The sequence below is a fragment of the Canis aureus genome, chromosome 27 (genome assembly GCF_053574225.1).
Source record: "Canis aureus isolate CA01 chromosome 27, VMU_Caureus_v.1.0, whole genome shotgun sequence".
Classification (NCBI taxonomy): domain Eukaryota; kingdom Metazoa; phylum Chordata; class Mammalia; order Carnivora; family Canidae; genus Canis; species Canis aureus.
The window spans coordinates 3837626-3860363 of NC_135637.1; the positions used below are offsets into that span (position 1 = coordinate 3837626).

The 22738-nt window shown below is 55.6% G+C and overlaps 2 protein-coding genes and 1 pseudogene across 29 annotated transcripts in view; 2 read left to right on the forward strand and 1 right to left on the reverse strand.

Moving 5' to 3' along the window:
- Nucleotides 1-13132, forward strand: part of LRCOL1 (leucine rich colipase like 1) — a 35784-nt gene extending 22652 nt beyond the window's left edge. For 2 of the 3 annotated variants that reach the window (XR_013366322.1, XM_077875160.1), the window contains 7 exons: nucleotides 572-1326; nucleotides 3094-4684; nucleotides 8291-8407; nucleotides 8632-8799; nucleotides 9213-10917; nucleotides 11246-11316; nucleotides 11825-13132. The gene's annotated coding sequence lies outside the window, so the exon portion shown is untranslated. Of the gene's footprint in view, nucleotides 1-571; nucleotides 1327-3093; nucleotides 4685-8290; nucleotides 8544-8631; nucleotides 8800-9212; nucleotides 10918-11245; nucleotides 11317-11824 lie in introns of all 3 variants that reach the window. The other variant, XR_013366321.1, reaches the window with a different exon arrangement.
- LOC144300073 (U4 spliceosomal RNA) lies at nucleotides 2258-2339 on the forward strand (annotated as a pseudogene).
- The window catches only part of FBRSL1 (fibrosin like 1), a 78422-nt gene continuing 67617 nt past the window's right edge, over nucleotides 11934-22738 (reverse strand). For 6 of the 26 annotated variants that reach the window (XM_077875139.1, XM_077875131.1, XM_077875147.1 and 3 more), the window contains 13 exons: nucleotides 22446-22666; nucleotides 21695-21763; nucleotides 21310-21524; nucleotides 20504-20554; nucleotides 20218-20313; nucleotides 19680-19748; nucleotides 19489-19518; nucleotides 19281-19352; nucleotides 18034-18145; nucleotides 15943-16020; nucleotides 15651-15734; nucleotides 15228-15426; nucleotides 11934-14249 (listed from right to left, as the gene is read on the reverse strand). In XM_077875139.1, coding sequence (XP_077731265.1) covers nucleotides 13292-14249; nucleotides 15228-15426; nucleotides 15651-15734; nucleotides 15943-16020; nucleotides 18034-18145; nucleotides 19281-19352; nucleotides 19489-19518; nucleotides 19680-19748; nucleotides 20218-20313; nucleotides 20504-20554; nucleotides 21310-21524; nucleotides 21695-21763; nucleotides 22446-22666 — 2254 coding nt within the window. In that variant the 3' untranslated portion in view covers nucleotides 11934-13291. Of the gene's footprint in view, nucleotides 14250-15227; nucleotides 15427-15650; nucleotides 15735-15942; nucleotides 16021-18033; nucleotides 18146-19280; nucleotides 19353-19488; nucleotides 19519-19679; nucleotides 19749-20217; nucleotides 20314-20503; nucleotides 20555-21309; nucleotides 21525-21599; nucleotides 21764-22445; nucleotides 22667-22738 lie in introns of all 26 variants that reach the window. The other 20 variants (XM_077875134.1, XM_077875156.1, XM_077875140.1 and 17 more) reach the window with 18 other exon arrangements.

Genomic DNA, 22738 nt, shown 5'->3' on the forward strand with positions numbered 1-22738 from the left:
AGGACGGCCCAACTTTCTAACCTCGCTTGGCTTCTTCACATCAGGGAGAACACCAACCAAGACATGAGTCAAAACATTTACACCTTCATAAAGTCTGTATAAAGTGCTTGTAACACAAGTTTTCTGAGTTCAGAATTCGACCTGGCTCCTATCAGTGCCTTGAGCCCGTTATTTGCAGGAAGGCCTTGGAGAGACTCTGCTCCTTTGCCTCCTCCACGGGAACAGTTTGTATTGACAAGCACTGATCATTCTCACTTCTCCCCACACTTGGGAAGATCTTCTGGGGATCTGGCCTATTTCGGGGTGGGGCGGGGCATCTAGGATGCATCTGCAGGGGACACTGCCTGGGTCTGTGAGGCCAGCAGTGCCCAAGGACAGACCCTGAACCATACCAGGAATTGCAAACTTCGAGCATGGATGTAACTAGCCTGTGACCTCAGGGCTGAGAGATGAGGCGAGAGTGCTCACTGTAGATCGTGTAGGGAAAGGCCAGGCCACAGAGGCAGATAGGCCAGAATGTGAGAAGCAGAGCTCACCTTGTTCTAATTCTCACTTCTGCTGTTTGGTCAAGGGAGCCCCTGAGGCCGACCATTGGACTTGTCAGACAACTGAGAATTCTCGACAGAGAATTTGTTTTCTCTCAAATACAGCCACTTTAAAGGGTCTGTCATCGGGCCAGTGACGAGGAGGATCCTACTAATCTCAGCAAGAACTCAAAGCAATAAGCTATGAGAAATACCTGGAGGCCACTTGCCAGGCTCACCATGGACACGAGAGGCATCTCTGAAAGGGACACAGGTGACGTGCCTCATGCAAGCCACACGTTTACTCCTGAGAATAGTCTAAGAAAGCAAAGGCCTCGGTCCCCAGGCAGTGAGGACGGTGTGTGAAACACGCTGTCTCCGGTCTCCCATGGACATGAGAGGTCTCCAACCACCATCCTGCTCACCTGTGACATGGGGCAGGTGCCGCTGGAAGGGGACTCTTCCAGCACTCACAGACACGGAGTTGAGAGGACAGGCCCCTGATGTGCTGGTGCCTCTTGTGCCAAACCCCGCAGGGAGCTGGCACAGCCAGACAGCATGCTGCCCGTTGACCATGCACGGAGAGAAGCCCCTCACTGGGCCAGAGGGCCAAGGCCAGAGAACATTGTCACTGCTCCCGAAGCCAGGCTCTCAGGACATGGAGCCACATGGAGGGAAGCCCCGCATTGGGTTTTCAGCCAGGGAACCCACTGCGCCAACGGGCTGCTTTCCACTGGGGATGTGCCCATCGATGCGGCTTGAACCACAGGCTCAAGGTCCTGTGGCTGCGTGTCTCCCTATGGTGAGTCCTCTTTAGGACAAATGTGCAGATAACAAAACCGTGACGATCTCTGGGAGGAAACAGTGAGTTGGCCAAGAGAACTCAACCAAATTCACCAGAGTCCTAAGCCCAAGGAACTAGCTCTGCAACTATTTTCTCCTGCAGCTTAAGTTTAGGAAGCAAGAGAGAAGGGACTCGCACAACTCTTGTTTCTGTCCAACCCAGAGGCCGACCCAGGAAGGGTCTGGTCTGGCTCTGTGTTGTGACTCAGGTTAATGGAGAGGAATTGCTATGCCAATGTGCACATTTTTGGGTGCCCTGCCCCTCTATAGGTGTTGGAGGAGGTCAGGGCCTGGAATCATCCATATTCCTTGGACACATGCTTGCCCCTTCCGGGTCCAGCCCCTCTCGACCCTGGTGTTGTTTTAGGTCCCTGGCTAAACAAAGCTGTGCAGCCAGCGCTGGTGCCATACACACACAGCAGCCAACCTTGGCAGCCAGGATACTCCAGGCCTGTGGAACTCAGGCTGTTCCGCCAATAGCATAGCCTCCAAGGCAGGGGAATGCCTGGAAAATCTTCCTGTCGTGGCAGCTTTAAGCTGACAGCAGTCACTCCCTCTGTGGACTGGCTGCCTGACGAGGGCCCTGGTGACCCCAGCTACCAAGGCTCCCAGGTGTCTTTTTGGCGCTAATTGCCAGGATTGTTTCTCCAGCTCTGCCTTCACAGGGAGAAGGCACATGTGTAAGGTTAGGGCTTGAGAGAGGCAGGTGCCTCCTACTGCCGACAGCGGGAACCGTGATCAGGCTTCGACTGTGGCAGGTCCCTGGCCACCCTGAGTATCGATGCAAGTGTGTGAAAAACATACCCTGTCCGGCCAACCATAGGCAGCTGGGACATGCATGGCCCCAGGGTGGAGGGAGCACAGCCCCAAATCTTTCTGAAGATTCCTTTAGCTTTGCGCAGTGGCAGCATCGTAGCCAATGAGGTTTATCCGAGGCGCGATTATTGCTAATTGAAGATTCCTTTAAACTAGGAAAAGTCAGCCACTATTTCAAGTGGCCGTTTGATGGGGTCCCGGGCTTAGCACTCATCGGGGTTCCAGGAGTCTCTTGGTGAAGGGGACCCCAGCAGCCAGACAGGCCCCCTCCTGGCCAGGCAGTCCAGCTCCTGCCCTGGCATCTGTGTGGGATAGGGCTTGGAAGGAGCAGAGGTCTTGTGCCCACCGAGAGGACCCATGACCCAGGCTCTCCTGACACTTGCTCTGTTTCAGGGCAGTAGATGCAGATAAAACATTAGACAAAATTCAGGGATCCCTGGGTGGCTCAGCGGTTTAGCGCCTGCCTTTGGCCCAGGGCGTGATCCTGGAGTCCCGGATCGAGTCCTACATCGGGCTCCCGGCATGGAGCTTGCTTCTCCTTCCTCCTGTGTCTCTGCCTCTCTCTCTCTCTCTCTATCATAAATAAATAAATATTAAAAAAAAACATTAGACAAAATTCAACACCAATTTATGATAAAACCCTGGCAATCTGGAAGTAAGGGGAACTCCCTCAACTTAATAAAGAGCAGCTAACATTATACTTTATAATCAGGAACAAGGCAAAGATGTCCTCTCCCACCACTTCTTTTCAACATCATAATGAGAGATGATGACATTTTGGAAGAGGGAGAGTGGGCAGGTGATGATAACTGACTTAGTGGAGAGACAAGCCCAGCTACTCCAACTAGATGAGAATAAGATCCCAAATTCTCAGCAAGTTACTTGGCGGATGTCAACACATGGATTCTAGTTTATATGGAGAAGAAAAGATCCAGAATAGCCAGCTCCATCTTGAATGACAAGAAGGAGGCAAGAGGACTGGCCCTATGACACCACCCAATATCCAGAGCCTCTGGGAAGTGACAGGGATGGAGACAGTGAGGTCCTGCTGAACGGACAGATCAACGGGGCAGAAAATGAGCTACAACATAGTCCATTGATCACTGCCAAAGGTGTAAAGACCATACGACAGAACAAAGATGGGCTCTTCCATACATGGCACTGGGACAACAGAACAACCATGTGCAAAACAATAAAGAACCACCGAGATAGAGGCCTTACACCCATTATAAAATTACCTCAAACTGGAACACTGACCCAAGGGTAAAACACAAAATGACAGGCTGCTTATCATTCTGCTTTGTAGATCTCATATTTTCTACACATTGAGGGTGTGTGGCAACCCTGTGGCACCAAGGCCATCGGTGACATTATTCCTATGGCATTTGCTCACTTCATGTCTCTGGCCCCATGTTGGGAATGCTCACCATATACCAAATGCTTCCACTGTTACGCTGTGTGTTCTGGTGATCTTTGATGTTACTACTGTAATTGTCTGGGGCACCTGTATCCATAATGACGAACTTCATATGTGCTGTGTGTGTTGTGACCGCTCCATCCACTGCCGTCCCCATCTCCCTCCTTCTCCTCAGGCCTCCTGCTCTCTGAGACACAACAGTACTGAAACCAAGGCAGCTAGTGATCCTATTGTGGCTTCTAGGTATTCAGGTGAAAGAGCTACATGCCTCTCGCTGTAAATCAAAAGCTAGACATGATTAAGCTCAGTGAGGAAGGCATGTTGAAAGTGAGATATGCTGAAAGCCAGGCCTTTTGTACCAAACAGACCAGTGGTGAAGGAAGAGTAACATTCTGGAAGAAACTGAAAGAGCTACACCAGTGAACACACGAAGGATACGTTGGCACCAGCTAATGAGGATTCTGACGCACACCAGAGTGTCTCCACACAACAAGGGTCTGCAACACAGTCAGCAGGGACTGAAATCACAAACATGCTTTATCGCGGTGGGTTTTACACTGAGATGTTCCCGGGTGCTGAGAACAGATACCAACTGCCTCAATGGCTCCCCCAGGTCTCTCTGAAACCCCACAAACAGCAGAGCCACTACCAGAAAATACACCAACGATCCGTCAACTCCAGGGGCCGAATCTGGAGTGGCCCCTGACAGCAGAGCCCTGACAGACAGAGGGGAACTAGTCCTGAGCACAAGTCCTGACAGGGAGATGGCACATTTCTGAGCAGGACACAGATGGGAGGTCGGCCCTCTGCATCAGCTGAGGAGATCCCAACTGTGCCAGTAACAGACCTGCTGGAACTTGTCCACTCTCCAGCAGTTTGCACTGGGGACCTTCTGCTCTCTGGGAAACCCCAATCGCTGGAGAAGCAGGATATGCAGGGATGCATCAGTGGAAACCTCCACTTGACTCTCCACAAGGATCAGTGAAGCACCAGAACACCACTCTCTTCCACACTGACCTGGAGGAAGAAGATTGGAGAGAACCGCTAACTGGCACCTGGTATTAGAACCCAGCAACTCCACCAGGTACCGGCTTTTGTACTTCTCCCTTATCTCACCCGACTGAATTGAATGTAGCATTGGGTACAAGGCAGAGACTCCGAAAATACCCCCAATTTAATTCCTGATTTACTTTGTGTGCTAGCATTTCATTGTAGAAGAGCAGCTGCTGAATCTGCATAAAGGGCAATTAGATCTTTAAACAGAAATAGGCAAAAAAAAAAAAAAATCATTTATCACTCCCAACTTGCAACATTTAATCCATAGTCACCAATTAGAACGTTAATAATAGATCCATGACACGAAGTCCCGACTTTATTTTTATTTTTTAAAAATATGTTATTTATTTATTCATGAGAGACACACAGAGAGAGAGCGAGGCAGAGACACAGGCAGAAGGAAAAGCAGGCTCCATGCAGAAGCCTGATGTGGGACTCGATCCCGGGACTCCAGGATCATGCCTTGGACCGAAGGCAGGTGCTAAACCGCTGAGCCACCCAGGGATCCCCAAAGTCCTGACTTTAAAAGAACAGGGACACCTTGTAAGGTGCATAGAGGACACATGAAAACAGCCTACAATACACATCACTACCCCATTGGTGTGCATCAGGCTTCAATCTCACATCACAGATTTCTACCCCAAGAATATGGAAACCTATGTTAAGAAAACCTCTCACAGACATATTGGAACCTACAGTAGAGGCGATGCCTTGACATTTAACATACAGGAGTTCAGATCAGATATAAGTCCCCAGGTGGTGTTCAGGGTTATCCATTTATCTCTGTGCCTAACTTAAAACCTGTATCAAAGCGGATCTGCTAAAAGGAAGGAAACAGTTGATGTTCAGTGGTAGGAGTTTCAATTGGAGGAACATTGGCAGCTGCTTTTTTCTATATCAGATCATTCGAATATCACACTTTAAACATTTTTGAAACCAAATAATCTCAGAATGACACATGTTGGGCCCAGATGGACAAAACTAGCAATGTGTGACAAAACAGAAATCAATTTTACACGGAAGTAAACAGGGACATGGAAATTTGACATGAAGCAGTTGGAGAAATCACTATAAATAACAACATACTGAAAAAAACGACATGAAAATATCAGAAAGGGAGACAGAACATAAAGACTCCTAACTCTGGGAAACGAACTAGGGGTGATGGAAGGGGAGGAGGGCGGGGGGTGGGGGTGAATGGGTAACGGGCACTGAGGGGGGCACTTGACGGGATGAGCACTGGGTGTTATTCTGTATGTTGGTAAATTGAACACCAATAAAAAATAAATTTATTATTAAAAAAATAAAGTAATAAATAAATAAATAAACTTTGGGGAAAAAAAAGGTATTTCTCTGACTGTAGGCTGACAATTGTTGCAGTAGGATAGGCTAATATGGAGAAAACTCTTGAACAGCTATAATCTTGGGGGCAATCCTGGTTGTCTGAGATGCCAGACAGCTCAGCCAGAGGTGAAGGAGATACCACACATCCCTGTGCCTGTGCTTCCTTGGGAAATTGTAAAAGTACACTATTGGCACTTCCAAGAGGAAACACGACATTGGTTGACCATACTGTTGTGGTTCCTCAATATGAGAAGAGAGAGCGGAGTGAGCCTTATGACAGAAGGCATATTCCTGCTCTGAAAACTATGAAATATGGATGAAAGACATTGAACACGACACTAGCAAATGGAAAGCTACACTAAGCTCATGGAGTGGAAGAATTAATGTTGTTAAAATGTCCACACTACCCAAAGGACTCTCCACATTCAATGCAATCCCTATGAAAATGCCAACAGTATTTTTCACAGAACTAGAACAAGTAATCCTAAAATGTGCATGGAACCACAAAGACTCCACATATCCAAAGCAACCTTGAGAAGCAATCCCAGATTTCAAGATATACCACAAAGCTGTAGTGATCAAAGCAGCATGGGACTGGCACAAAAACAGACATAGATTAATGGAGCAGGGCAGATAGCCCGGAGATAAACCCACATTTTATGGTCAATTTATCGAAGACAAAGGAGGCAAGAATATGCAGTGGGGAGAAGGCATACACGGTGCTGGGAAAACTGGACAACTACATGCAGAAGATTGTAATGGGACCACGTGCTTATGCCATCCATGAAAATGAACTCCAAAAGGATTAAAGACCTAAGTGTGAGCCCCGACACTGTAAAACTCTAAAATAAAACATAGGCAGTAATTTCTTGGACATCAACCTTAGAGGTAGTTTTCTAGATGGGTATCTTCAAACAAGGGAAAAAGATGGAAAACTAATGCGTTGGGACTATGTCAAATCAACAAGCTTCTGCACAGGGAAAGGAACCATCAACAACATGAAAAGAAAACTTACCAACTGGGAAAAGATATTTGCAAATGACATATCTGATAAAAAGTATCCAAAATATATAAAGAACTTATAAATTTCAACACCCCCAAAACAAACAATCCACATTAAAAATGGACAGAAGACACGAACAGACATTTTTCGAAAGAAGACATGTGGATGGCTACAGATATGAAAAGATGTTCAACATCCCTCATTATCAGGAAAATGCAATCAAATCCACAAGGAGGTACCACCTCACACCCGTCAGAATGGCTAGAATCAAAAAGACAAGAAATAACAAATGTTGGTGAGGACGCCAACTGGTGCAGCCACTGTAGAGAACAGTATGGAGGTTCCTCCAAAAAATGAAAACAGAACTACCATATGATCTAGTAATTGCACTGCTGGGTATTTACCTAAAGAAAATGATAATGCTAATTTGAAAAAATACATGCACCCTCATGCTTATTGCAGCATTATTTATAATAGGCAAATTATGGAAGCAGCCTAAGTGTCCCTTGATAGATGAATGGAAGAAGATGTGGAACACACACAACAGAATATTACTCGGTCTTAAAAATAAATGAAATCTTGTCATTTGTAACAATATGGATGGAAGCAGAAGGTGTTAAGTGAAATAAGTCAGGGAAAGACAAATACCATGATTTCATTTACTGTGGAATCAAACAAACCAAAAAAGAAGAAAACAGAAATAGACTCATAAATGCAATCAGGGAAATTGTGGTAGCCAGAGAGGAGGAGATTGGAGAGTTGAGAGAACCAGGGGGAAGGAGTAGAGGTACAAACTTCCAGTCATAAATGTCACAAGGATGAAAAGTATGGCAAAAGGAATATAGCTACTGATACTGTACTGTCATTTATGGTGGCAGATGATGACTACAACGATCATGGTGAACACTGGGTGATGTACAGAACTGTCGAATCACTATGTTGCAACCTATATTTAATATGACATTGTATGCCAACTATGATACAAAATTAAAATATTTTAATGTCTGATACTATTTATGAAAAGTTCGAGCAAGGCAAATTTAACAGAGTCCCTATTCTGCGGCACTGATATAGACAATAAAGCCAAGTTGACTGAAACTAGATCTAATTTGCAAACAAATTACTCTTACTGTTGTTACTGCTGATAGAAATGGGAGTAATTTTTGAGAGAAAAATTACGATTCCACTGTAACCATAAATACATACTTTTGGATATTAGATTCTATTTCTGCTGTTTTGAAGTTTTGATTTCTATCTGTAAACTACTCTGAATCCTGATTTTTCCAGATTCTTCCAATGTCAGACTACAATTTTCCACACATATACAATTTTCTTCTACCTTTTTGACTTGAAATCATGGAACACAGAAATATGGGGAGGCTGCTGGATGCCGGCCTCGGACAGGTCTGCTCAGAATGGCTTCGGTTGATGCCGCCCGTCTGTGTCTGGAGCCCTTCCCACTGCAGCCCTGGTGTCAGTGGGGTGGGCCTCCCCCTCCACGGGAGGCGCCGGGTGCTCAGGGACCCCCGGACCCCAGAAGGTGGGCACGTGCCTGCGAGCCTTCTGGGACCGAGCTATCCTCTCCCTGGCATTTTTCCCAGCTAAACGGTATTTTATTCCATGGCCAGCGCCAGCAATCAAAAACATCGTGATGAAGTGGAAGATGAAAAGCTCCCGTTGGCCACCTCGTGGGCTCAGCTCAGGGCATTAAGCGACTCGGGCTGTGCGCGGTCACCACGGCCACCGCCGGCGACTTCCCACAGGGACGCTGCGTCCCCACCCCCACCTCGCAGAAGGTTCGTCACGGTCCCGGTCCCGGTCCCGTCCCGGTGCGCCGCCCCGCCTACGCCCGTCGCCCGCCCGGGAGGACCTCGCGCGGGGGCAGGGGAAGCGCAACCCCCGCGCGTGCTGCTCTTTCCAGCGGGCCCCGCGGCAGGTTTGTTTTCTGTGCCAACCGGCGGCAGCTGGAGCCAGGGGACCGCAGCTAGCGGAAGTGCCCAGGCTGAGGCCCGGGTGGGCCAGGTCGCCGGGGGCGGGCGGGGAGGAGGGGCTCCGCCGCCACGGGCGCCTCTGGCTGGGGACGCGGGGCCGGGACCGGCGCGGGGAGGGGCGGCGCACGGGCGTCCCTTCCTCTCGGCGAGAGCGGCTGGCGGGGCCCCGGGGAGGGCGGGGGAACTCCTGGGAACTCCTCCCTGTGGTCTCTCCCCAGGGCGAGCCAATCAGAAGCGACAAGAGGTGTCACCCTGGGTAGTGCCCCGTGGATGCGCCGCCCCCAGCCCAGGGCAGCCGCGCCTCTGCGCCTCGCCCGCGCGTCGTGGCTTTCATAAGGGGGTGGCGGTGGCGGTGGCGGTGGCGGTGGCGGTGGCGCAGGCTGCTGCCGTGATGGTCCTCGCTGGGAAAGACGCGCGATCGCCGTCGGGGAGGGAGCGGGAGCCCGCAGAGCCCCCTGGTTGGCGCTGCCCCGCGGGACCCCATCGGAGCTCCAGGAGCCACTCAGCGAGAGACGGGCGGGCGGGGCTGCAGGACGTGCCCCCGGGCGGGAGGAGCCCTGGCGCTGGAGCCCTCCCCCCTCTGCTGCCACCTGGGTCCTGGAAGTGCAGGAGGGATGCTTGGTGGGGCGCTGGGCGGGCAGGGGGCACCTAGCCCCGCGGAGAGGGGAGACCCCAGACTGGGGACAAACCCGTGAGCCCGACCCCAGAGGGGCGCCGGCCAGTCAGAAGTGGCTCAAGTAGCGGTGGGCCTTGCCTCTGCTCCCCGAGCTGCCAGGAGTGCATTTCCAGGAAGCACATCCTTTCCCAGGAGGGCCCCAGTGGCCGTGTGGCCTCGCACCAGGGAGTAGAACCCGAGCCAGGGCCCTCAGAGGCCCAGGCACCATAGGAGCTAGGGACACAGCTCGGGCACAGCGCTTCCCGCAGGACCCGGCCTGGGCCATGGAGGGCTCTCTGACTCACCCTGGGTCTTCCCTCCACTGAGCTCCCCATGTGGGTTCTTTCTGTTGGGTTACAATCTATTTTTTTTTTTAAAGATTTTATTTATTCATGAGAGAGAGAGAGAGAGAGAGAGAGAGAGGCACAGACACAGGCAGAGGGAGAAGCAGGCTCCCTGCAGGGACCCCAATGTGGGACTCGATCTGGGGACTCCAGGATCACGCCCTGAGCCAAAGGCAGATGATGCTCAACCACTGTGCCAGGAGTCCCTGGGTTACAATGTTAGTTCACTTAAATTTCTCCTGCAGTAGCTTCCAAAGCAAGGACATGGAATAAACACCGTGTCAGAACATGTCTTTATTCTTGACGAATCTGGCTGGGGTGCTTTCCATATCCCTTCATTTAAATGCCCTCCCTCCACATTGCGTTGGATCTTTTTTCCTGAAAATTCTGAGTCAGATGATGGGTGTCCTGGGAAGGCCCTCTTTTGTTTTTCCTGTTCTTCAACTCATCATCTTTTTGTTTTACCTTCTAGGAGATTTTACAAATTTTGTAAATTCTTATCTTTTAACCCTTTTATAGAAAATCTTTGACAACCATTATTCTGATTTTAAAGACACTTCCTAGGGAATAATGTTTCAGTGTAGACCCTGAGTCCCCGGAGTTTGGTGCTACATTACAGATAATAGTGCCTTATAGGCCACTCTTGTAGATTAGGGCCTTTGGTGGGGAGTGCTCCACTAGAGGGCTCTCAGGAGGCGCCCACCACAGAGTGCTCCATGGAAGTACCCACCACAGAATACTCTCAGGAGGTGCCCATGAGAGTGCTCCCAGGAAGACACTTTACCAGAGTGCTCCCACGGCGTACCGACCACAGAATGTTCCCTTGAGGATACTCCACCTCAGTGCGCCCAGGAAGTGCTCCCAGGAGGACTCTCCACCATAGACTGCACCCAGGAAGATGCTCCACCAGAGTGCTCCCGGAAGGTACCCACCAGTGCTCCCAGGAGGATGCTCCAGCAGTGTGCTCTCTCAGGAAAACACTCTACCAGAGTGCTCCCAGGGACAGAATTTCACTATGGATTTGCTCCATCACGAGTAATCCTCCTCATGGGTAACACTCCATTAGAGAAAATGGCATCCCTCAGGGATGAGAAAGCCTGTCTCCATGCAGGTACCAACACTCTCTCCCATGGGTAACATTCCACCAGGGGCCCTTGCCTGGGACAGGGGTGGAAAGTACTCCTCTCCACCCTGTGGTTGAATGCAGACTGTGTCCTTTGGCTTTTAGCTCAAATATTTTATCTCTTTACAGGATATGCCTGGAATCCCAGGTGGTCTCAGGGAAGAGTCTGATTGGCACCCACATGCCCATTTTACCTATGGGTAGGTTCTCAGAGCCCTGGGGGCCGGCGCGCTGGCCAGGCCTGTGCTTCTCCCTCACCCCTGCTCTGCCTGGCAGCTGGCTTGGGCTTAGCGTCGCCACTGGACACAGAGGGCTCCGTGGGGGACCCCCAGGCCTCCATATGGGGGGCCCTACTTAGGCTCAGGCCTGGCTGCTCACCCAACAAAGGCAAATCCATTCAGAGCACTGAGTCAGGGCCCCCATTTCCGAACCACGGGCCGGGAGCAGAGGTGGCTAGTTCTGCCTCTGCCCTCTCCTTCCCTGAGCCCTCATTTCTCCATAAAAAGGCTCATCTGGCTCCATGTGGTACCAGTGCTGCAGGGGCAAGGCCAGCATTCCAGGGATGTGACCCTCCACCCAGTGCACAGAGGGGACAGGGCTGATGGGGTGGGAGAGGCATTCCAAGAGCAGGAACAGTCCTGGGGGCGCCAGTCCAGGCAAAGCTAGGGATGGCACGGACAGAGCCCAGGGAAGGTGCTCTGCTTCTAGATGAAGGGGACCAGCAGCCCCGCTCTACCCGGCGCACTGCACTGCCCTGGGGGAGGGGGACAAGATCCCCCACATTCTACAATGACACACAAAACACCTGACCACCTCGTGATCCAAAATCAAGCCTGTATTTATCTTCGTTGATTGACACGTGAACTGAATGTTTAAAACAACCAGAGTCCACAGTGGAAACATGGCTTGGGAATACAGAACAGAGCAGATGGCTGCAGAGGGCTGAACCCATGAGGCTCCAAAGTGCAGTGGACACAGGTGTGGACAGCAGGGAACAGAAAGGACACTGAGGTCAGGACAAGGGGACGTTCAGGTGGTTATGAAAGCAAAACCAAAATCGGAAGATCATGCCAAGGCCTCCACAGGTGGAGGAGCACGCTGAGAAACACCTGCTGACGGCTTTCACATGGAAGAGAGTGGACATAAGCTACTATTTCTGTTTGCAATGAACCGTTAGACTCTCCACTCCTACTAAACATCTACTTGTCTGGTATGGATTCCAAGAACGCTGCACAATGAGCGCTAGAGTCCAGAGATGTCCTCAAGACCGGAGTGGCCAGTTGAGTGGCCACCGAGGAGGGTGGGTCCGGGAGCTTGGGAGCAGCTCCGACGTGCTGCCAGGCAGCGGGAAGCTTCCTCCCCAGACAGCGGCCAGTCCCACCTCGGAGCGCTTGCATAGTTGAAAGATCTGCTGCAGTGATGCTTCCAAGCATTTTCAACTGACAGCGAGTGGGTTTTTTGTGACCATATTAAACAAATAACCAGAAAGGTTTCTAGAAACTGCTTTTTATAAAGTCTACCTAGATTAAGAATTTAATAATGTCATATATTTATATTAACAGGCTATTTACATATTTCATGTTTTTTTTTAAAAAACAAACCAAAAAAGAAATCCTCTTATGCTTCTGCATAAGGCAAAAAAAGTTTTGTACATTATTATTATTTTAATATATATCTGTAACTTCGGTTCCAAGTACCAAGGGAGGGCCAGGCCAGCCCTGAAGGGGGGGGGGGGGCCTCACAGTGCGCTGGACAAAAATGACCGTTTTTATCTCCATAAATAAGACAAAAGATCCTGGGGCTCTAAGAGAGAGATCTGAGGCCTTTACATTGCAAATCTGAACTGAAGATAAAAAAGCAAAAACTTTTGTTTCTTTTTAAATGTCTAAAGAGCACAAAATTGAAAAAAATACAAATCTATTAAAAACGCTTCTCACCTGTGGGAAAAGATGTACAAACGTGAACTTTCTCCCAGTAGCCTAATCTCAAGCTCAGAAAACAAAAGCTCGCCCCCAGCGAAGCTGCAGATTTAACTACCCCACGGCGCGGGTTTTAGGCGGAAAGCGAGCGTCACCCCGGGCCCGACGGGGCTGTGCTTAGGTTCCAGAAACGTCCTCATCTTAGCCTGTAGCAGTGCATGTGTGGAAGGCCTCGGCCCGGGGCGGGGCCCGGGGACTACCGGGCCTCCACCTCCTGGGGGTTGCGGGACGGGGAGTAGTCGCGCATCTCGGGCCCGTGGCCCCCAAGCGGCGTAGTCCTGCTGCGCGGCGGCGGCCCGGGAGGCGTGGGGGGCGCGCCGGCAGCCACCAGCGGGGGGGGCGCGCCCAGGGCAGCGGTGGCCGCGGCGGCGGCGGGCGGGGTCCGCGCCAGGAGCCCGCCGTGCAGCGCGGCGGCGGCGGCCCCGAGGCGCGGGTAGTGCAGGGCGCCCAGCGCGGGCAGGAGCGCGGCGCCGTCCAGGTGTGCGGCCCGCGCGCGCTCCAGCTCCTCCCGGCGCGCCTCCCTCAGGCGCTCAGGGCTGTAATCATGCGGTTCGCGGTCGCGGTAGGGGCGCTCGGGGGGCTCGTAGAGGGCGGCGGGGCCCGGGGCGGGGGCGGCGGTGGGGGCGGGCAGGGCGCGCCGGGGCAGCTCCAGGCCGCGGTAGGCATCGCGCAGGGTCTCCCACGTGAAGCCCAGGCGCTCGCGGGCCGCCGGGGCCAGCCCGAGCTGCAGGGGCGCAGGGGGCACGCGTGGGTGATCGGGCGCTGGGTGCAAGCCGGCCGCGGGGGGCTCGGGCGCGTCGCTGTCTTCCCTGCGCTCCTCCTTGACCCTGACGTCACCTTGGGGCCGCTGGGCCAGCACCTCCAAGGGCTTTCCCAGCTCCCGGCCCAGGAGGCCGGCTAGACGCAGGCTGTCGCCCAGGGCCGCCTTGCAGTAGGGGGACGGTGGGCGCACAGCCGGCTTGGCGCCGTCGTCCTTGGCCGGAGAGCAGCTCTCCTTGACGCGGGGCTCGGGCTCGGGCTCGCGCTCGCGCTCGGCGAGGACTCCGGGCCGGCAGGGTTCGCCCTGGCCGCGGAGCAGGAGGCTGCTGACCGGGGCCCCTGCTGGGGCTGTGGGTGACGCCTGGCTCAGCAGGCGCGTCTTCTCCAGGAGGTCCCTGGAATTGACAAGGCAGACCCATTCCCTCAGCCGGGGTGGGGTGGGGGAAAGACCAGGCGGGGCTCTGGAACAGGTGCCCCTGAGGCAAGCGGCTTACTACAACGTTCCCCCCATGTAACCTCGGGTCCTTGGGGTGTGGGTGTGTGTAGGGGGGTTTGTCCCTGACTACCCGGTCAACACGGACACACCCACACCTCATGCAGGCCTCACGCGACCCCCACGATTCCCTCCCCCTGACAAACAGCTCAGGAAGAAGCTTTGCAGCAGAACATGGAGATCCCCCTCCAGTCCCAAGCCAAGAGGCCCCTCAGTGAGGAATGGGGTCTCCAAGTACACTCTGGGGAGGGGGCCCCAGGGTCCTGCCTTGGCCATGGCTGACCATAGCTCCCATTCACAAGGCCCCACTGCCCTGTGCCTTGAATATGAATACAGGGGCAGGGATGAGGGCATGGCCTCCAGGGCTGCTCTGGAACTGCGGCCTTGGCTGGGGACCCCCCAATAGGAGGGGCTTGGTCAGAGCCCTCCTCTGCTCCTGTCCACCCCACTAGCCAGCCACAACTCCATCCTCATGTTTCTGACTCTGCTGCCGACTCTGGAATTGGACCCCCACCTCCCTTACCCCAGTCTCTTCCTGCTGCCCTGCGGCAGCCTGACTCGGCCCATCCTCTCAGGCCGACCCCCCCGCAGGGGCCCCCACCTAAAAGATGCAGATAGCTCTGCTGCCCTGCTGGTCTGAGCTCCCTGCGGAGGCCCCACGGTGGCCAATGAGCTGTCCATCTCCCATGCTGCTTCCAGGGGTGGACCCTCCCTCTCCATAGCTCCTGCCTAAATCCTGCCCCACCAGGGGTTCTCCCTGGGGGCCCTCTCTCCATTGGCCTTCCAGGCCTTGAGGGTACAGCAAGGGAGATCTCCAGGGCAGAGCCAGAGTTCTGCAAAGCCAGCCGGAGGCCCTGGGAACAGTGGGGGTGCCACTCACCGCTCCTCCCTGCCCTTGTCCGGCTCTCGGTCGTGGTTGGTCAGGGCTGAGACCCGATCAGGGTCCACAGGTTTAGGCCATGGGGGTGGTGTGGGAAACGAGGGGGGCGCCCGGTGCAGTCGATTCCAGGTCTCATGGGGGCTAGGTAGGCCATGCAGCGAGGAGCTCTCCTTGGGGGCAAAGATGCCGCTGCCCTGAGCTGGAGAGGGGCAGCAGTGAGAGGCCAGGACAGCGTGCCCACCCCCACCAAGGGTGCCCCAATGGAACCGCAGGGCTGCTGGGGAGAAGCACACCATTCCTGCATCCCAGGGAGGCAGCCAGAGTGTCACGGTGAGCCAGGGGTCAGGGTGCAGCCCAAACCCACACCAGAAGCCCCGTGTGTATGAGTGGGTCGAGCAGGGAGCAAGGGTGGTGGTCACTCACTCAGTGCATGGCTCCCTAAGCCTCCGAAGGCGTTGCTGCCCAGGCTCCCCAGGCCCCCAAAGGTACCTGGCCTGCTGAAAGGGTCTGTGGGGACAAGTGGGGTCCAGGTTTCTGCGTGGCTCATGCCAGGGCTCCCATCTGACTCTCCTCCTACCCATGACACCAGAACATGGCAGGTGCCAAGTATAGGGTCTGAGGGGTCACCTCTTCCCACCACACACACCCTCTCCCAAATCCTCTGAGGTCTGCAGAAGGCCTGTCACAGACTTCAGTGACCTGAGAGCACACCTACCTGTCAGGTGACCCATGGTCAGGAAGCTGCTGGGATGGGCCGGGGGTCCAAATGGGTTGGTGGTGGGATGGGCAGCACCTGTGGGGGCAGGTTGTCAGGGGCCTGACACACCTGAGGGCTCCTGTTTGTAGCTTGCTCCCAGGGTGGGGATATGCCAGCTGCCTCTGGGAACCAATGTATACCTTCCACTGGAAGCGTGTGGGGAGGGGGGGGCACTGAGAGAGCTTTCCAGGCTGTCCTCTAGACACTGACCCCAAGACTTCCAACTAGAAGCTAAGAAATGATCCTGGCTACATCACAGTGTCTTAGGGGATAAAGCCACTGAAGACGGCATCTCCTGCTGTGGTCTCCTCCAGCCACAGCCCACAGGTGTCACCACGGGGTCAGCTGTGCTGGAGCCCGGCCCTAGTCGCACCTCCAGGGCAGCTGGGGTAGGCACAGGCCCTGAGAAGGGGCTGCTGGGTTGGGGGACTGGCTCTACTGCTAGGGTGGGGCATATACCCTTTGTTCTGGGGGGTGGATTTCTGGCAAAGACTGGTGATGTGGCCTGCCCTCGCTCTCCAGCATCCCCAGTCTCGGGGGACACCCGCAGTGGAGGGTTTGTTTTTGTTGGGCTGCTGCACGCAGTTTCTAATCTCCAGGAGCCCCCCACCAGAAAGCTAGCCACTCTCCTGAATGACTCACAGCTCGAAGAAATCAAACTGGAAATTAGAAAATAAGAGCTTGCTCTGGTGCTAATGAAGATGTGTGTGGGGTGAAGTGTCCCTTTAGGGCACACGCATTGAGAAAGGACCAACAAGCGATAGGCAAGCTCCCAGCTTGAGGAGTCAAGAAGGCCAGGGGGTAGAGCCCTGGTGCAAGAGGAGATGCCTGACAAGCAGGGTAGGCCAGCGGCGTCCATGACCATGTGGCCCTGGTCTGGGTGTGTGGAGGGCGGGGAAGTGCATGGGTGCCAAGTCCAGGCTCCACACAGCAGAGGAAGCCAAGGCCCACTGCCTGGGCCCCACGATGAACACACGTCCTGTGGACCTAGGGACTGAACCCCAGGTGGGAGGGACAGACACCAGGAGACCCTCTGCCCAGATTAGGGTCTGGAGACCACCAGGGTGTTGGGGCCAGGAACTAGAGAAGCGCCCATGCTTGTGAGGCCAGCCTGGGGGACCGTGCCCACAGCCAGCACTGCAAACTGTTTCCGGGGCCCTCGCTGACCACACGTCTGGGTATGAGGTGGCAGCAGGTGCAGGGGAGTGTGTGTGGACACACAGCAGGGCAGTTGGCTGGTGTGTGTGGGGTGTTTCTGAGAAGGCAGTGTCTACAAGATCCTGACAGCTGGGGAGGGGAGCGGCAGACCCAGAGGCAGCCTCAGGAGGGACGGTATGTGAGGCTGGGACTTGGGAGTTTGGGGGTCCTCAACTTCCTCGGACAGGAGTGCCGTGTGAACCTCATTCACTTGTGCAAACACGGTTTATGCTAACCACCTGCTTTCCTTCGGGAGTCAGCAGTGTGAGTGTGTGCAGGCACAGAACCCTACCTGACCAGCCCCAGTAGGGACCCTGAGTGCCAGGCCTGTGAGCCTCCCTGCACCACAACACTTGGTGAGGAAAGGGGAGGAGTCCTGGGTCCCCCAGGACAGAACTCAGCAGTCCTATGCCTGGCTTCCTGCTCATCTTGCCCTATGCGCCTTTCCCCTTTGCCCATCTTGCTGCATCCCTGCTCTGGGATGCATCTTGGCAGTGGGAGTGATGAGTCCTGGAAGGGTGGCCCATGGCTGCTGGTGCAGGGCAAGCACGCAGATTCTCGGAGCAGAGCCAAAACCCTTCCTTGGAGAGGGAAGGGATTCTTGCCCCTCCCTGCCTCAGGTGGGGCCTGGACAGACATCAGAAGTGAAGCTGCAGGGTGAGGGAAAGCCTGGGGAGGGCACCCCACACGCGGTAGGACACCAGGGGGTGGCCAGGGGGTGGGTGACAGCGTGCAGCAGCGGGGAGTAAACAAAAATGCCGAGGCTGCTGGAGCGCCAGCCCAGGGCACAGGCAGGATCATCTCTGCCCGCCAGCCCTCCCCCCTGCCTTGTGCTCTGGACAGGGCGCTCACCCGAGCCGAAGAGGGGCCGGGCTAGGTCCTGCGGGTAGTGGAGTCCAGCAAACACGCCTGGGGCTGGGGGTCTGCTGGCCAAGTCCAGCTTGTGAGGGTCCAGCTGCATCTGCTGGGGAGGACAAAGCACATGCGGGGCCTGCAGTCCAGACAGCCACGGCTGCCGACAAGCAAGCAATCCCCCCGCTGGGATGGAAAACCCCCCATCCTGTCCCAGGAGTGCCACACGCAGCCAGTATGACATGTGCTGGATGTACAGGGTGGTCGTGGAGAGTGGTGTGTTCTACACCGAAGTGCACCGCCATCCAGAGCTCGCGTTTTCATTGGAAACACTTTACCCATGTTAAGACTGTCAAATTAAGTTGAAAAAGTAGCTTCACAGACCTAAGTCATTTTAGATACGTTTCAGTTTCCAGTAACTGATTAACATTTAAATTTACTAAATGAAAAAAATAAAAAATAAAAAATAAAAATAAAAATAAATTTACTAAATGAAACAAAAAAGCCCGTGGCTCCGTTGTGGTGGCCACAAGAGTGCTCCCTGGTTCTGCCCTGCTGTAGTACCTGTCCTGGCGGTGGGGTGCCCTAGCCCACCAGGGGCAGCCCCCACTGGCCAGCCCCCCCAGGGCTATCCTCACACACGTGCATAAGGGAACAGGCAGTATCTTGGCATTAAGACCCTGCTGACTTCTCATAGCATGTTCTGGATGGGCTGTTTTTTGAAAGCTGTGCATGGAGGTGGCATGTGGCCAGAAATGGTAGCAAAGAGTGTCCAGGTCTTTCTGTACCAGGGGGTGAGGTGGAGGATGGGGGGGCAGGGGGGCTGGGGCACAAGTCTGGGTGAGGAGTTCTCCCGCCTCCCCCTGCCCTTCCAAGGCAACCCCAACCCTTCTCGTGTCATCTAGGTAACCGCCAGGGGGCCCCTCCCAGGCACATGTGTAGCGCCCCTCGTTCACTGCTGGGGATCTAGGCACACACACAGCAGGTGCTCAACAAATGCTTGGAGAAAAGGATGGGGGACAGAATCGAAGATCTTGTGGAGGGCTCAAATGATGCTGGTGGGACCAGCACAAGGTCAGCTCCCCCAAACCCCCGCCTGGGGACATAATGGGTGACCCCCACCACCTGGCCTCCTCTCCACCCTGCCCCATGCCCACATAAGGAGCACAAGGACACGGTCCCAAATGGGTACATCAGGACACCCTCTGACACCCCGGCCTGGCCAGGAGAACAAGGAATAGGCTCACCTTTATCTTCTGCTGATGGTGGTAGATCTGCCAGGCAATCTGCACGTGTACAGCACACCACTTCCCAGGTTTCTATGACAGGGTGGGCCACACTCAGCTGCATAGCCAGGGCCTCTGCATTCTGTTCCCTGGATCTGCAGTCCTCCCAAGCCACAACCCTCCGTGAGGTCCCACCAGACCCCTTCCTCTCAAAGACACACAAACTCACCCTGACTGTGGTCCGGTATGGGTCGGACACCTGTCATTAACAGAGAAGGAAACGTTAGATCCAGGCCTTGGGGGTGGCTGAGTCCTGGGGGTGGGGTGGAGACCTGCCCGCAGCTGCCACCATCCTCCACAAGGGAGACCAGGCTGCCTGGGATGGCCCCAGGGAGGGACGGGTGGGCAGCTGCCACCTACCCCAGGGGCTTTCTGGAGAAGGGTGTGAACAGCACTGGCCCGGCCTGTTACCTCGATTGGGTTTGAAGTCTGAGGGGAGAAAACAGGATGTGAGAGGTGCAGACCCCGGGCCCAGGCAGAGGACCCCATGTGGCCCCACACACTGCCACCAGGGGATGCCTGGCTTCCCACATCCTCAGTCCAAAAGTTTCTGCAAAAATGGGCAAGGGCTCCTGACTAGGACACACCTGGGTTAGGGGGGCTGAGAGAGCCTCCTACAGCATGGACAGCTCTGTGCTATGTGGGGTGGCCAGCCCTGCTTCTCCCCACGCTAGCCTCAGGCACTCCCAGTGGAGTGAGGGTGCATGGAGCAGTGCTACGGGGTTGCCCCAGAGCCCTAGGCTGCAGCTGCCTAGGCAGGGGTCATGCTGCTGCTGCTGCTGCTGCTGCTGCTGCACAGCCACATCCCACCCGGTATGGCTGGCTCACCCCAACACAACTGCATGGCAGGGGCTCCCATGGGCCCTGAACCCCGTCCCACCGCAGGAACAGCTGGTACCTTGGGCTGAAAAGCACCCTGTAGGGACCCAAAGGGGCCTGGGTGTGGGAGCAGGGTGGGCAGTCCGGGGATGGCAGAAGAGAAGGACGGGAAAAACTGCAAGAGAAAGAGGGGGAGCGTTCCAGAGGCCCCACTGGGAGCATGGATGTCCTGGGGGTGCACTGGGCCTGGCCCCCTGTACTAGGTGGGAGGCAACCTGACAAGGCCTCTGGGTAGGCACAGCCCCACCCTTTACCCGCTACCTGCAGCCCACAGGCCAGCCCAGGGACCTCGAAGGGGCACTCACGTTGGAATGTCGGAAGTAGGAGCTGTCCAGCTTGGGTGCATATTTATCAAACTGGAAGGAAAAGAATGGAGAGTGAGGCCTCCCCTAGCTTGTCACACCCTCTGCTGGGCCCGGCACCCACACCCCCGTTGGGCCAGGTGGTGACCTGAATGGTTGTCCTGCCTTCTGCAGCTGGTGGTCTGCAGCTCCCTGGGGGCACTGGCCCAATACCCTGAATTGGGCCCTGGGACCCAGTTCTCAGACTGGGCAGGGCCCCTACCTGTCTAATGGTACCACTGCACATGGCCCATCTGTGCCATCTGACAGTACGGGCTGAGGCCCAAGAGATGCTGCAGCCATGATCAGGGGGGTGGAGCCCAGGGCTGGTGATCAAGCAGTGAGACGCACCCAGGCCCCCAGTGAATAGGTCCTTCACAGAGCAAAGTCTAGGGATAATGTACTCTGCTTCCCACAGCAAGTGGCTCAGGAGACAGGGGCCCAGGATCTGGGGCCCATGGGAGGGAGTCCTGGTTCCCCGGCCCTGCTCATTCCTGTCTCTGGATCTGCTGTCCTGTTGCCAACAGAGATGCTGAAAACCCTGTGTGGATGAGACTGGCCCTGAAGCCACGTCATCCAGTGCGTGGATGTGGAGCACCTGCCCAGGCCCAGGACTGGGGATATCACATGACCCAGAGAAGGACCAGACAGCGAGGCCAGATGGACAGAAAGGGACGGTAAGAACCTGTGTGCGTGCAGAGAGCGTGTGCCTGCTGTGTGTCCCGCTGCCCGGGCCGCCCCCCGCCCGCACGCATGGAGGGCCTACGCACCGGCGGGGGTGCGGTGGGCGGCAGGAGAGGCGTCGGGGACAGCCCCGTGGGGAAGGGGGCAAATGTGTGTTGGTGCTGGTGTGTGTGCTGGTGTGTGTGTTGGTGCTGGTGGAACTCCGCCCGCAGCAGAGCCCCCGGGCCCAGGGGGGCGCCGGGCCGCTCAGCGCTCTGGACCAGAAAACGCGCGTTCAGCTCTTGCCTGAGCAGCTCGTGATCTACAAGAGAAAAAGAGAGAGAGACGGAGAGGCACGTCGGCCGCGGGCTCCCGGCGGGGCGAGGCAGATAGTCACCTGGCACTCCCGATTTCGGCAGGCCAAGCCGTGCTGGCCGCTCGCTAGGTGCGGGCCCCAGGGTGCAGGTAAGAGAGGTGCCTGTGACCAAGTACCAATCAGAATCCCCGAATGAGGCTGGCAATACATGATTGGCTGGCTGAATGAGATCAACAGGCTGGCATCTAAAGGCAAGAGAGAACACCGTGAGCTGCCGGTGCCCCCGAGCCGGCCACAGGGGAGCCCTGCCCCCCCAGCCCAGCATCCTGGTCCCATCCCAGGGCACCGAGCTGCCCCGGACTTGCATTGGGTGGCTCGGGAATTAAAAAAAAAAAAAACTTGGGAGTCAAGCTCCATGGGAGAAATCTTCAGTGACCTGATATTCGGCCTTGAGAGGGCATCTGGAACCACGCAGGGAGGGAGAGACCAGGCTCCCGCCCTTCACCTGGAAACCCTTTACACCAGGATTCTACATGCCCCCAAGAAGGGCCCAGGTCCTTCATTCCAGACACACTAGGGACGCGGGGTGGCGATGGAGCTGCTCCAGACACCCCTCCCTGACTAGGCCAGGGGAGGGCTCGGGATGCAGCAGGGGAACGCGTCCGTGTGTCTGCGTGCACGTAGGTGGCACCCACGCACCTGCATGCGTGTGCACAACCCAGGCCCAGGCAGGAAGCTTTCTCTGCACTGGGGAGTAGGACCCCCTTGGGAAAGGCAGCCTGCCGGGGCCAGGACCCTGCCATCAGCCCCTGAGGTCCCGCAGCAGGTAGGGGAGGCTCTGCAGCACCCCTTCCCCAGAGACGCCGAGTCCCTCCCCGCTGCCCAGAGTGGAGGGGGACGGTGACCCCAGCCCCAGCCAGCACCTACCGGCAGGGTGTCCTGGGACGACCAGGCTGTTGGCCGGCAGCGCCGGGGGCGGGGGCAGTGTCGGGGGGGCGGCGAACATGGCCGCCGCGTGGTGCTGGTGCTGGGCCTGCGAGCGGAGCGCCAAGTGTGAGGTAGACAGGTGGGGGCCCGGCCCGAGAGGCGACAGGGACGCGTGCTTCGCGAGCCCGAGGCTGGCGCTGCTGCTGGCGCTGCTGCTCCTGCTGCGGGGAGCGGGGCTCAGTGCCTGGGGGCGGGCATCCGCGCGGCCCCGCCCCCCGAGGCGTGCAGGCCCC